Below are 15215 nucleotides of genomic sequence, written 5' to 3'. Positions count from 1 at the left end.
ATTACTATTGTATATTGCCCTACCTATATATATAGAAAGGGTTGGCTAACCATTAGGTTAAGCCTCCCAATTATTCTCAACTTGCTTACATTGTTGAACTTCTGAAGTTTCTTATCGTGCACCATAAAAGGTAATGGTGAAATCCTCCCTGCAGAAATAATGTTTGCAAAAGTAGCATTCTCTTAAATAGTGTTTTTTATTCTTTACCACAATAGCATAAAAATGTAAAAACAAATGTTATATTAAAATATTATGTTAGCAATGATATAGGAAATGAAATATATAATTAAACTAAAAAACTAAGATAAAAAGATTCAATCATAATATTGTTATTAATGTTTAGGTTTACCAATTAACACAATATATATATATATATATATATATATATATGATCATGGATTGTATCCTTTATCCTTAAAAATTGATAAAAATGCATTGATTGTCAATTGGTACAAATAATTTTAATTAGTGTAAGTAGCATTTAAAAACTCCAACAATAACACCTTGAAATGATACAATTCTAATCAAGATCACTTACCATCTAGAAAACTTTCTTAAAACTTTTTCTCTACAAAGACAAAACTTAAAGGTAGAGAAGAGATAGCAAATGATTTATCTTATCTAAAGACAGGAGCCCCCACCCTTACTTACGCAAGAGGCTAGGGATAAAGAGGGTTGCAAAATTAATTTATAAGTTTAAAAAAATTTAAAACATAATTTAATTTTTTTAAAAAAAAAACTGTTTAGGAATTAATTAGAAGGAAACTAATTGGACAAGACATTAATATTTGATGAATCTAGAAAAATAAATAATATATGCTGGAAAAAACAAATCATGTACCAAAAAATTATTCTGTAATTAATTATCCAAACCAAATTCTGAGTCCGACTGTGTTATTACACAAACCTATATATTGCTTAGGTCATCTCTCTTCCAAAAAACTTTGGTACCCTATGACCTCCATGTTTATATATATTGTGGAGAGGAAGGCAAAGCAACGGTTACCTTCCTGATGATTTCACAGCCATTTTCGACCTCCCATCATCGATTTCGTTTTGCAATTTTCCTTGGTTGTGGTCCATAAATACTGAGATTTAGGTTATTTAATATTTTGATTGTTTTTTATATTAGGTCGAAAAAAGGTTTCAGGGAACATCAGTAGTGGCACGTTATCAATCATTTGTCGTTTCGTTCCATAAATTCATGTTATATATATGTCAAACTTAGCACTAAAATGATATTTAAATAAAAATTTCAAGTCTTACGTATCCCATCTTCAAATTTTTCTTTTAGTTTAATTGTGAAGTCTATCTATTAAGAAAAATATAAATGCTGACACATTTCATTATAAAGATTCTCAGAACACATAGACCTGTTAGGTTCCCCATTTATTTAAGCTTCTACTTCTGTCTTTTGAGTTGAAAAACATGTAAAATGATGTTTCTCAACCTGCTTTTCAGCCCTAAAAGCAGAGACAACAGCTTAGAAAAAAAGGTTATTATGTTATTATTATCTCTATGTTGCATATCTTTCAAATAAATATTAATAACATATTCGCACGCGCTTTATAGCAGGTTAATAAAAATTTTAAAAAATATCAAAAAAATATAAATAATATAAATAATATTTTAATTGCCTTAGGTCTAGCAGCCAAACCAAATCCAAAAGCATTGGGTCTGACGGCAATTCCAGACCAAATAGCGTCAGGACCCAATGACATTGGGTCTAATGTAACTGTCGAGCCAGACTAATTGGAAGATAACTTAGGCTCGGCTGCCTAGCTAGACCCAATAGCATTGGATTCGGCTACCTAGCCAGACCCAAAAGTTTTTGTAAGAAAACTTGGGTCCGGCTACCTAGTCAAATTCAATAGCGTTGGGTCTGGCTGGGGATATAATGAAATTCATGAAATTCTTCAATCCCACATAAATGATCTATTTTATTTGACTGATGGAGACAACAAATAAATAGTTTTAACAAATTAATATAATTTTTAGAACTAATATTAATACTAAATAATAAAAGAAAAAAACTTGATTTCGCTCTCCTTCTTTATAGTAAAGATCACTTCCTGGTTCGATTAGTTTTGAAATGAGATCCACTTCCCCCTCCTACTAAATTAAATAGTACAACCTTCTCTTAAAGTAAAAACATGATTTTGGATTGCTCTATCGATAAAGAAATTCTATTACCAGACTGAGAAAAAAGAACTAACTAATCATCAACCCTAAGATCTCTAGTCGTCTATCGATAAAGGAATCTTTTGGTCGGTTAGGTTAAGTAAAGAAAGTAACTGTCACCGAAGTTTATTCGTAAAAGTCAACTCTGAAAGCCAGACCCAACAACTTTTGGAAGAAAATTTGGATTTGGTTGCCCAATAAAAAACATTGTGCAAATGATGTGTAAAAAGACTCATTGTACTGTGGACTATACTATAGACATAAAATATTTGCATTGTGGATGACATTGTAACATCATGGGAGCGTTGTCTTTTCTTGCAAAAGCTGCTGGGTCATGGTTGGCAGCTAGATCCAATAGCACTGGGTTAATTGGGTCCGGCTACCAAGCATGACCCAGCAACTTTTGAAATTAAAAACATAAAAGACAACACCCATGATATTACAATATCGTTTACGATGTATATACTCTATATGTACAGTGTGGTTTACATTGTAATGAATTTATTTACACAGTGCTTGCATAGTATTTTTCCAACACCTATGCATTTTAATGTATAGTATAATTATTGAAACAATGGCTATAACCGGAAGTTGTTTTTTCTATCCATATGAAACACCATGCAGAAATATTTTCCAAGAGAAATAAATGGTATGGGAAACTGACAGGAAGCATTGCTCTACCATGAAAGACATATTCCATCCCCGTAACCTTATCAAAATGTAGAAGAAGCTCACAAAGAATTAAGGATGTGCTCTCTACACTTGTGGACAACCGCCCAAAATAAACAAGTTTCTGTATTTTAAAAATATTTTTTTAAAAATATTTTTTTAAAAATTAATATTTTTATTTTTTTTAATTAATATTTTATTGTGTTTTTAAATTATTTTGATGTGTTAAGATTAAAAATAATTTTTTAAAAATAAAAAAATATATTATTTTAATATATTTCTAAACAAAACATATTTTAAAAAATAATTTTTATTGTACTTTTAAACCATTAAATGATAACACATAATATTTTTCTCTACTTCTTAATATTTTTTATTATTAATATAAGTGTTCTAACCAACTCAATTAATTTTATAAATATAAAATTAATTACCACGTAAGCTATAAAATTCTTAATGTTTTTTTAATAGGCGGAAGTGATCGTTTAGTGACAAACACGGGTATTTTATTGGTGGCGGCTTTGTGGGGGTATTAACGTGGCATGAACTGAGTGGTTAGGAGAATCAGCGGTGATAAGATTGTTTGGTGAGGCCTGAGTTTGATGGACGGTGGTGGTGAAAGGAACGATGGTATTTGGGCGGTTGGTCAATGCCTACCACCAACGTCACTATACACAATAGGATAGGCTGTGATTTTTACCTGTTACGGCTTTTGCAAGTGATGTAACCCACCACATAATTTATTTTTAATATTAAAATATTAAAAGGATTTAAAATTTTATTAAAAATTAAAATATTTTAAAAACACATTTTAAAGACAAAAATAAAAACACTGACGTAGTATTAATGTTAGCAACTAATATTTCCACTCGACTACAACGACGTCGCACTATCTCAGTACACGGTCTAAAAGAAAGATGACAGGTGTGCGGGGTTGCTTCGGGAAAAGGCGAAGTGATGAGCTGCAATTACGTCGGAAGAGGTGGAAAAGATATCAATTAAAATCTGGACACATGGATTGGATTGGATTGGAGGCTCAACCACTCATTATTGAAATTAAAAAGATGGTGATTGGTTGAAACAATATTTATTTACATTATCTCTCTTAATAATTAATCAATAATTATCGTTTGTTTTGGCCACAATTATTAAATCTATTATTTACTTTCCACACTTATTCCTTATATAAAGCAAAAAACTATTCGGTCATTCCAGTGTACATAATAATAATAATAACAATCTTTATCATAAAAAAAAAATTTAGTCATTTTAATATTTTTATTTAGTATATATAACCAACATCTCATTTAAAAAAATAAATCAATCAAGTTTTCTAGTTATTATAAAATTAAATGATAATTTTATATTTTTAATTTTACTCCTTAAATTGCCCGGATATCCCCGCAACAAAAATAACCAAACTTTAATAATATAGTGCACAACATAAAAGTAGTTTTTACATATCTTAAAAATACAACAAAACTATAGAGAAAAATCTAATTTAATAACTCTAAATTTTAATAATTTTTTTATATCAATAACATATAAAATTGTTTAAACCAATATATCTAATAAAACTTGAATTAAATAAAATTCAAAACCTTACTTAGAAAAAAAATCCTAAAACAACAACTTCAAATTTAATTTAGGTTTACAAAAACCTTAGCTTATTATAACTAGCTAACCCTTTAAAAAACAGGGTCTCTTGAATGCGCTCATAAAATCCTAACTTGATGTAATAATTAAATTAAAACTTATAATTATTTTCATCATCAAACTTGTTTGATTTGTCCAATTTTTTTTTAAATTATGGACCTATTAATCTATTAATTAACATACTTACTGGACATGACGCGCATGACTTATAAAAACTTGCAAAGCTCACAATAAAAAAGAAAAGAAACAGATGGAGTATTTAGAACTTACTCGAAATATGTTTAAAGTATTCAAATTATAAAACGCAGAAAAGCACAAACATCAATCAATCATCACACATGAAGTGTAAGGTGGGGTCTGGAAGTTAAAGAAAGCAAAGTCATGAGTTGGGGCGGCAAAGCGAAGTTAATTTCAACCTCACTCTCCTCCCTCTGCTTCCCATAAATACCACCACATTTCTCCTCGCTTCCACCATAACACTTACCAACCAAAACTCTTTAGCTTTGTCTCTCGCCAAACTCTCTCATAAAGGAGCCGCAGCTATGGGCAAGGACGTTGAAGTTAGAGGCGAATTCATTGCCAAGGACTATCATGACCCTCCACCAGCACCATTGATTGATGCCGAGGAGCTCACCCAGTGGTCTTTGTATAGGGCTATCATTGCCGAGTTCATTGCCACGCTCTTGTTTCTCTACATCACTGTGTTGACTGTGATAGGTTACAAGAGCCAGACTGACACGACCAAGAACAGCGATGCATGTGGTGGGGTTGGCATTCTTGGCATCGCTTGGGCCTTTGGTGGCATGATCTTTGTTCTTGTCTACTGCACTGCTGGTATCTCAGGTCAGTAAATCAAATAAAAATGATCATATATATGCATAACGGAGATCTTACAACCCTTTCTTCTTCTTCTTCTTCTTCTTCTTTTATGAATATGGGACTAAGCAAGTAATTAATTAATCTTGCTAAAAATTATGCAGGTGGACACATTAACCCGGCTGTGACTTTCGGTTTGTTCTTGGCTAGGAAGGTGTCCCTGGTGCGTGCCGTTCTATACATGGTGGCTCAGTGCCTGGGGGCCATATGTGGATGTGGACTCGTGAAAGCTTTCCAAAAGTCGTATTACACAAAGTACGGTGGTGGAGCCAATGAACTTGCTACTGGATTCAGCAAGGGCACTGGATTAGGTGCTGAGATCATCGGTACCTTTGTTCTCGTCTACACTGTCTTCTCTGCTACTGACCCAAAGAGGAACGCAAGGGACTCCCATGTTCCCGTATGTGCTCTGTCTCCACGATCCCTCTTCAATCCTCAATTAATTATCCTAACGAGTTATCATTTTCCACAATAAATCCAATATTAAAATTAACCCGTACTGATTCTGTGCGTCTAGGTGTTGGCACCACTTCCCATCGGATTTGCTGTCTTCATGGTTCACTTGGCCACTATTCCAATCACTGGAACTGGTATCAACCCAGCTAGGAGCTTTGGAGCTGCTGTGATATACAACAAAGACAAGGCATGGGATGACCATGTATGTGCCCTTTAACATTTCTCCTTGTTAGCTTCACATCTTTCACAAGTATATTCATGCTCATGTAAATATTTTGATTTCCTTGCTTTTGTTTTCTCAGTGGATCTTCTGGGTCGGGCCTTTCATTGGGGCCGCAATTGCTGCATTGTATCACCAATACGTCCTGAGAGCAGCTGCTGTTAAAGCCCTTGGGTCCTTCAGGAGCTCTTCCAACATTTAATTTTAAAGACCGTATAATATATGGTCACTGAAATACTTCCATCAAGTTATTGAATGGTGTAACGCAAAGATTCAAGTAGTCCAAAAGGGCTTGGAACTGGGGAATGTGTACACAGTCGTGGTCAAGATGTCTATATTGGTCACGGTCGTGTGCGTATTGGGCACTTGTTTTGTTTGTGCTCGAACGTTTTCATCTTGTCTGTCTTTTAATTTCTCCCTATCTCATAATCAACTAGTGCTGCATCTTGCTTGTCTTAGCCAATCTCTTTACCTTCTCTTTGTTACTACATCTTGTAAAATAAAAGGAAAATAGAGACGAGTGGGAACCAATCTTTAACACGAGTGATTTCGGGATAAAAAGATAACAAGAGTGATACGAAATATGTGCTGTGTTACATCTCATCACTTCCTTGCTGCTGTCGTCTTTCGAGTACTAATTTCAATCAAATTCACACCAACCCTTCTTAATCCCTGGTCGTTGAAGCAAAAAGTGTGAAGATTTGGGGGCAGTTTACAATCTTGAAATGATGAAAAATCTTATTGTCTCTCACAATAATCTCTCGTTTCTCAATTTTAGAGAGGATCTTGATGAGTGATGATGAGTGATGGGTCATGGTTTTCTAAAAACCTTCCTTATTTAAAGGTTACTACATGAAAATCATAATTCAAAATAAAATTATGTCTTTTCGACGCTCAACTTCACATTGGGTCATGGCATGCTTGCGCCCAACTCTAAATTACACAAGGGCACGTCTACTCCCAACCCTAGATTAGGTAAGGATGCGCCCAACCCTAATTCAGGTAAGGGTGCGTCCCTGCTCAACTCCAAGTTGGGTCGTGACGCGTCCGCGCCCAACCCCATGTTGGGTCAGGAACGCGTCTATGCCCAACTCCATATTGGGCGGTGCGTCCGCGCCCAACCCTATGTTAGGTCAGGGACACGTTCACAAAGAACTCCACGTCGGGCTATTGTGTGCCCATCCCTGACCATTCTTGGGTGTAGTCAAACGCTAACCCGATTCTTTTTGGGTTCAGCGTATAAGTTGAACCAAACTCCTTTCAGGTTCAGTGTATAGCTAAAAGGTAACTCAACACTAAATCTCCCATACTCCGGGCCTATACTAGTAATTATGATACCCATCACATCCCATTAAATACGAACAAGTGGTCCATATTTATATTAATTAGATGCAATGGCACGAGCAGTAGAATAATAATATTTTATTATTATGAGATTACATCTCCACCCCTCTTACGTTGTATGAAGCAAGTTAAGTCATGTAATATAAAAAGCATGGGTATACAAAAAAAATGTTGGAAACCTTATACTCTAGACATAAACACAATCCTGCTTCTTCTTCTCTAACTTCTACGTCTTATTCTTCTTATTCATCTCTATCTTCATAAAAGCTCATTAATACTTTCATTAATGTCTTTTGCCACATAAAAATACCTCGTACTGACTTAATCTTTGGAGGATCCCCCATCAACACCTAAGGAGTCTCTAAGGAACTTTGTGCAGGTATTTATTCAAGAAGAGATTCACATCCCCCTGAAGAAATCCAGTAAAAAAGAAGTCATTGCAGTCTTGAAATGAAAGTCGTAGAATATACTGTGAATGATGTACAAGGATCTCAAAAAATAATTCTTTCCAGAATATTTCTTTTAATTTTTGTATCCCCTTCAATAAGATTATAAAAGTCCCCACAAATCCTTAGATTTCTCACTATCCTTAATGTTGTCCCGGGAGGAGTATTAGTAGGCCCATTAACAATGGCTATCCTTTCACTATGGGAGAACAATGCCTTCTCCTTTGCCTCTTGGTCAAGATCATGAAGCACAAACCTTGTGTTCTGGCTTTCGAGTACTTCTTTAGAGTCTCCCAAACTCTGGTGTTTGGATCAATTGGCATATTTGCAACAAACTCCTTTGCCTCCGCTATCTTTCCTGATCTCTAAGAAGATCAACTTTAGCTTCATAATGCTATACTGCGGGAGTGATCCCGTAATCCCTGCTCATTGACTCGAAATGTTTGTGTGCTACCTTCTCTGCCCCAAGGCAATTTAATGGCAGGAATGAGGAAAGGAAATATGTTTATGAGGATTGAAATGTTTACTGCCAAAGCTAAATTTCTTAGTTGGAGAGGCAATTTAACTGCAGTGTCTTCTCCATCTCATCCTTAATCTTCATAATTGTAAGCTGGAGAGGCAAATCACAACTGATGCAAACAACTATGCAAGAATGGGAAGCTCGTAAGAAAGCAGAGGGCTCATGTTTGAACAGAGAGTGTTTTATAAAAATCCAAAATAAAAAGAATCTTATAATTATGGCAGCTTTGTAATTTGAACACTAAAAATAATAAAAAAAAAAGTATTTTCTTATTGTATGATAATTCTTTCAATATAAGGGCCATTTAGTCATTACTTGAAATATAATAGCATTCTTACAAATAATTTGATCTTTTTGTTATTTTTTTATGTACATATAAATTGTTATCAAATTATAAATCATTAGATATAAATTGTAATTTTTAAAAGAATAGAAAAAAAAATGAAAAAAGAAGAAGCTAAACTACAAAATAATCAGAGTAATTTTTCTTTTTCTTTTAATATATTTATTGACTAAATTATTGGCTCGAACTATACTGCCGGTTGAATTAAAAAAAATTAACATAAAAAAAAATTAGGCATTACTCATTTTTTTGCTAGTAAAAAATGTTTTTTAAAACCGTGTGGAGATTGACTCAATATAACCCGGTTGACTTAATGAGTTCAAAAACAACCCAGATAACCAATGAAAACATGGTTTACTCAAAATAAATTTTCAAGATGAGATCTTTTTATAAATATCAAAATGACAACATATTAAATTGATTCAGGTCAACTCGGGTTAACCTGTCAATTTGCATGTCGAGTCATGCGACCATGATAACCCTATAGAAAGCAAATCAAAATAAATTATAAAACTTAGCTTTCAATAAATTAATATTAAATAGTAAAATTGAAAAAAAAATCAATTAAAAAATCCAAAAAAATAATTAAAATCAAGCTAAATTAACTTGTTAAACCAGCGACTTGAATTATTTAATTGAAATAACTAAATAAAAAATAAATTAAAATAATTATAAAGCTTAATCATCGAGCTAATTGTGAGAAGAAATTTTGTATAGGACATGGGGATTCCTAATATTCCCCAGAAGATTTTTTTAAGACAAAGTTTTCTCATATAGTATTTTATGATAATCATTATTTGTTAATATCTATTAATTTAAAATCTTTTTAAACTAAATATATTTTTAAAATACATCTAAAAATAATTCTAAATAGAAAAATAAAAGGTGACCACCTAACAACTCGGATTTTACAATTGCAGAGCCGACTAGCATCAAATTGAAAAATGCAGACAAAATTCGACAGTAATTATTGCATGACATGCTATAATCTCATGTCAACCTCTGCGGTTGAAGCTCGCGATGCCTTCTCCACTAGTGGACAGCCGACCAAATATATTATATAGGACAATTTTCCATGATTTGCCGATGCGTGACACGTGGCGAAATAACAACCAGAATGTTTCTATTTGCTGATTTCGTTTTTCCCTTAAAAATGCTTTTTTTTTTTTGTTAGGAGAGTGACGTATCAGTGATAAGCACAACACAAGAATTCTCGAGCGAGGATTGGGTTGCTCTGTGGGGTCAAGATAACGTGGCATGGAGTGAGTGGTTATGAGAATGAAAGATGATAACATGCTGGACAGAGTAGCTGAATGATTTGTTATTGTATTTGGTCGGTTTGGACTTTCGTCATCATGATTCACAATAAGCTGCCTTCACCTTCTTTATTTTTTTTTTAATATTAACATATTAAAATCATTTAAAAAAATTTAAAAAAAGAAATTAAAATTTTATAAAAACATTTTTTTAACTACAAAAACAAACATGCTCTATTTAACTGAAACAAAGTTGGTTTGTCTCCATCTATAGCTATATACAAAAACACAATTAAAAAAAAATTGATGATTATGTTTTTAATATAATATAATATAATACTAATATTATAATATTATATTAAAAAATTACATTAAATAAGGAAAAAATCTACATTAAAAAACTCTTAGACATAAATTGTTGAATTCTAAAAAATAAATCTATCCCATTTTTTCATTATTTTCTTATTTATTAACCATATAAAATCTGAAATAACATAAACTAAGCTTCTTAAACCACTCCTAATCTATATAGTATGTTATTATCACTTTATTATATCTATAAAAACTCTAAAAATGCTTTAAAGTTTTTTAAAAAATCAATAATATTAAAATCTAAAAATAATACAACTATATATATCAAAGTTATCGAATCATAAAGTTAATTATTAACTATACTATTTCATAGAAAAAAACTGGACTACATTAATTAGGGTTCACTAGAATATCATAATTAACACGTCCAGTTAACTGGACTACATTGTCAGTGAATGTATTTCAATTGTGATCATCCCTCGGCAATTCCATATTGATAAATGTAAACTGGCCACACAGTGAAAACCGTGAAGTAGACATTGAAGAACTGGGCGACAATTTAGAAGAACTTACAAGAACTGTCTTTAAAGCAGCCGAACCACACAAGGCCAGATAAGCACAAGTATGAGATGGGGACACAGAAAGTTTAAGAAACAACAATTATGAGTGGGGGCGGCAAAGATAAGTTAATTTAGCACCCACTCCTCAGTCATCACCATATCTTTATTCCCATAAATACCACACCACCTTGGCTTTCATTCGTCAATAATAGCAAGCAAACCTCTTTAGCTTTGTCACTCAAGTCTCATCAAAAGATATGGGCAAGGACATTGAAGTTGGAGGCGAATTCAGTGCCAAGGACTATCATGACCCTCCACCAGCACCATTGATTGATGCCGAGGAGCTCACCCAGTGGTCTTTGTATAGGGCTATCATTGCCGAGTTCATTGCCACGCTCTTGTTTCTCTACATCACTGTGTTGACTGTGATAGGTTACAAGAGCCAGACTGACACGACCAAGAACAGCGATGCATGTGGTGGGGTTGGCATTCTTGGCATCGCTTGGGCCTTTGGTGGCATGATCTTTGTTCTTGTCTACTGCACTGCTGGTATCTCAGGTCAGTAAATCAAATAAAAATGATCATATATATGCATAACGGAGATCTTACAACCCTTTCTTCTTCTTCTTCTTCTTTTATGAATATGGGACTAAGCAAGTAATTAATTAATCTTGCTAAAAATTATGCAGGTGGACACATTAACCCGGCTGTGACTTTCGGTTTGTTCTTGGCTAGGAAGGTGTCCCTGGTGCGTGCCGTTCTATACATGGTGGCTCAGTGCTTGGGGGCCATATGTGGATGTGGACTCGTGAAAGCTTTCCAAAAGTCGTATTACACAAAGTACGGTGGTGGAGTCAATGAACTTGCTACAGGATTCAGCAAGGGCACTGGATTAGGTGCTGAGATCATCGGTACCTTTGTTCTCGTCTACACTGTCTTCTCTGCTACTGACCCAAAGAGGAACGCAAGGGACTCCCATGTTCCTGTATGTGCTCTGTCTACACGATCCCTCTTCAATCCTCAATTAATTATCCTAACGAGTTATAATTTTCCACAATAAATCCAATATTAAAATTAACCGGTACTGATTCTGTGCGTGTAGGTGTTGGCACCACTTCCCATCGGATTTGCTGTCTTCATGGTTCACCTGGCCACTATTCCAATCACTGGAACTGGTATCAACCCAGCTAGGAGCTTTGGAGCTGCTGTGATATACAACGAAGACAAGGCATGGGATGACCATGTATGTGCCCTTTAACATTCCTCCTTGTTAGCTTCACATCTTTCACAAGTATATTTATGCTCATGTAAATATATTTATTTCCTTGCTTTTGTTTTCTCAGTGGATCTTCTGGGTCGGGCCTTTCATTGGGGCCGCAATTGCTGCATTGTATCACCAATACGTCCTGAGAGCAGCTGCTGTTAAAGCCCTTGGGTCCTTCAGGAGCTCTTCCAACATTTAATTTTAAAGACCGTATAATATATGGTCACTGAAATACTTCCATCAAGTTATTGAATGGTGTAACGCAAAGATTCAAGTAGTCCAAAAGGGCTTGGAACTGGGGAATGTGTACATTATGGTGTCGTGGTCACGTTTGTACGCGTATTGGGCACTTGTTTTGTTTGTGCTCAAACGTTTTCATCTTATCTGTCTTTTAATTTGTCTCAGGTAGTGCTGCTTCTTTGTACATTATGGGGAATGATACCATTTCGGGTTAAAAAGATAAGAGGTGTGATTCCACCTGTGTGTTTTGGAGAAAGTTTTTTTTAAAAAATTAATTAAAAAGACATGAGTGGAGTATACCCATTAGTGTTGGAGCAAAATTGATGATCATAAGCCAAATTCCAGATTATAATTGAATCATGATTTTGCAGCAAGATATACAAAGAGAGCAGAACGAATTAGTGAGCATGACTCCATTTTATTTGATGAAAACCTACAAAATTTTATATTAATAAAATCAATTAGAAATTCCCATTGATGGATAGCACGCACCACAAATCTATAACCAACCAATTTTTTCTCAATTAGAATTTGCAAAATCAAACATTAAATCATCAAAATTAAGTTTTATTTGCTCAAATTATATTGTAAAAATTAATAAATTTTAGTGTTTACATTGGGTTAAAATCAAACCCAATCAACTCTAGAAAAGTTAGGATTTCTCTTTTAGATATGTTTTTACAAGGTAGGACAGAACAATGTTTTTCTGCCTATGATTTTGGATTACTCGAGAACAAAAGCTTGGAGAGACAATAAGCTACTATAAAAGTTGTCCTAGTTTCAGCTTTTAAGAGCTTTGTGCTCCTAATAACGATAACAAAATCGATCTTCAGGGAATATATGGTAGGGGGGGGTGTGCTCTTATTCAATACACACACCCAAAAACCTTTCACATTGGACCGTTTGACAAATCACTGGTTGGTATCTAGAATTTGTCCTACGTCTCAAAAGTTGGACAGCTCGAAGTTTAGGTCAATAATTAACATTTCTACTGTGGGTCCGTGGCCCAATTTGCATGCCTTTGAACAGTGTATTGTATATTGCAACAAAGGGCACCATACCATAAAGTTCATAAACTATATCGGGAAAATATAAATTCTCTTTTTAAAAATAGTAGAAATAAAAGAAAGTTCCAAAAACCAAAATGAGTCTATCTCTTAGAAATTCTCACAAGCTATTCTGTGTTCTTATTCAATCCTTCTATTACAATTTCTTGTATCTTATTTTTTTAATTTATTATTTTATTTTTATTTAGTTTATAGTTTCATCCTTATTTTTTTTTCTTTTATAGGTATCATTTTTTTTAATTAAAGCTTTTGTTGTTTTATATTTTTCTAGTTTAACCCTCATTCTTTTAATTTTTTTTTTGTTAAAACTATTTCTTAGTTCAATTTAACTTTTCAATCGGAAATTGTTATTAGTTCTCTAATTAATGTTATTTTTTTCACTCTTATTTTTTTAGATTTTTTTTGTGTAATTTTATTTCTGATTTCATCTTTTGACATTTGATTTATCAGGAATTCAGTTTCATATGATTTTATTATTTTATATTATATTATTTTTTAAAAAAATATTGGTTTTGTAATCATCTTAAATTTTTTTTCTATGAGTTTATCCATATCTCATTACCTAAATCACGAGTTTTGTATGTTATTTTTAATATAAGTTTTTTTAGAATTGTTTTGTTTGTGTTTGATTTTTCAAGATATTATTCTAATCCGCCTATAATTTATTTTAGTTTTATGCAGGTGAACTCTATTTATCAAAATAAAAAAATATTAATTTTTAAATAATATTATTGATGTGTCAGGCCTTGTGCAATATAAAGCGTTAGTTTATTCAACAAGTTTTATTTATGTTTATCTTTTAAGCCATAAGTTTTTTAAAATACTAATTTATCTTTTATTAATTTAAATAAATAAGTTTATTAAAAAAAATCAGGTAAATGTTTTATTTTGTATGATTGAATATCTTGATCTACATTCATTTTTAATTTTTTTTGTTATTGTTAACTATTATATATATATATATATTAATTTATTTAATTACATAATATTGTTTAATTTTAATTTTAATTTTATTTTTTTTAATATAAAAACATATGAAATAATCTGCTTCTCCAGTATATTTTTTTAAAAAATTACAATCCGCGAGACAGCGTAGGTTAAATGCCTAGTCACAATTTAAAACGCCGGTGGCCACGTGGAGCAAACGTGTGTTACTCGAACTTAAGCCCTTCTTTGGCATTGACTTGTCATATTCTTACAACGCCAACCGAAAAAACCAAAGAAAAAAATACCGCACATGACGTGTCAAGATATGGACATTCTGTGATGGGTAGACCCCACAACTTGACTTAGCATCACAGAGTCTGTCTGTAACCACCAATGAATATAGAGCAACAGACAGTGTCATCTCATTGGCCCACGTTTCTATTGAATGGATAAATTCTAGCAGCAATTATGTTGTCTAATGCAATTAAATCCATAAAATATTGTCGTACGTGTCATTCATGCATAAGAAATAGAGGAATTAAAATGTGGGGTTCATAAATTATTTTTATAATGAATTTTAAATTATATAAGAGGATAAAATATAATTAATGATACACCTAATAATTTCTCGTAACAATAAACATTTATTTTTTTAATAAAATTGTCCAATCATATCGTTCTACTGTATGGGTTTTTTTTTTTTTTTGTTTTTTGAGCAACTCTAATCTTTCATGATATTCCTAATAATTTTTTGTAATAATAAACATTTAATTTATTAATAAAATTATTCATTATGTGTTTGTTTGATATCATCATGTAAAATATTTTTAGATTTTTTTATATGTTTCATGTATCACAATCATTAAAAAAATAAAAAA

The 15215-nt window shown here is 32.6% G+C and overlaps 2 protein-coding genes across 2 annotated transcripts; both read left to right on the top strand.

Annotated features, from left to right (window-relative positions):
• The first annotated feature begins 4959 nt into the window (after positions 1-4959).
• LOC18100194 (aquaporin PIP2-1) lies at positions 4960-6516 on the top strand. Its single transcript, XM_006381393.3, has 4 exons — positions 4960-5349; positions 5487-5782; positions 5900-6040; positions 6141-6516. The coding sequence occupies exons 1-4, from the start codon at positions 5049-5051 to the stop codon at positions 6258-6260; spliced, it is 858 nt and encodes a 285-aa protein (XP_006381455.1). The 5' UTR covers positions 4960-5048; the 3' UTR covers positions 6261-6516.
• Positions 6517-11035: 4519 nt separating this feature from the next.
• On the top strand, positions 11036-12521 carry LOC18100192 (probable aquaporin PIP2-2). The gene is made up of 4 exons (XM_006381391.3): positions 11036-11397; positions 11529-11824; positions 11942-12082; positions 12183-12521. Exons 1-4 carry the CDS (start codon positions 11097-11099, stop codon positions 12300-12302), a joined length of 858 nt encoding a protein of 285 aa, XP_006381453.1. The 5' UTR covers positions 11036-11096; the 3' UTR covers positions 12303-12521.
• The last annotated feature ends 2694 nt before the right edge of the window (positions 12522-15215 follow it).

The sequence above is a fragment of the Populus trichocarpa genome, chromosome 6 (assembly GCF_000002775.5).
Source record: "Populus trichocarpa isolate Nisqually-1 chromosome 6, P.trichocarpa_v4.1, whole genome shotgun sequence".
Classification (NCBI taxonomy): Eukaryota; Viridiplantae; Streptophyta; class Magnoliopsida; order Malpighiales; family Salicaceae; genus Populus; species Populus trichocarpa.
This window is presented reverse-complemented; position numbering and strand designations above follow the sequence as displayed.

What these genes read in the sequence shown, in the direction of transcription:
- LOC18100194 (XM_006381393.3), top strand. Translation starts at nt 5,049, where the DNA reads ATGGGCAAGGACGTTGAAGTTAGAGGCGAATTCATTGCCAAGGACTAT. An exon ending in CAAGGGACTCCCATGTTCCC is followed by an intron (nt 5,783 to 5,899) that starts GTATGTGCTCTG and finishes CTGTGCGTCTAG; the next exon opens with GTGTTGGCACCACTTCCCAT. An exon ending in ACAAGGCATGGGATGACCAT is followed by an intron (nt 6,041 to 6,140) that starts GTATGTGCCCTT and finishes TTGTTTTCTCAG; the next exon opens with TGGATCTTCTGGGTCGGGCC.
- LOC18100192 (XM_006381391.3), top strand. Translation starts at nt 11,097, where the DNA reads ATGGGCAAGGACATTGAAGTTGGAGGCGAATTCAGTGCCAAGGACTAT. An exon ending in CAAGGGACTCCCATGTTCCT is followed by an intron (nt 11,825 to 11,941) that starts GTATGTGCTCTG and finishes CTGTGCGTGTAG; the next exon opens with GTGTTGGCACCACTTCCCAT. An exon ending in ACAAGGCATGGGATGACCAT is followed by an intron (nt 12,083 to 12,182) that starts GTATGTGCCCTT and finishes TTGTTTTCTCAG; the next exon opens with TGGATCTTCTGGGTCGGGCC.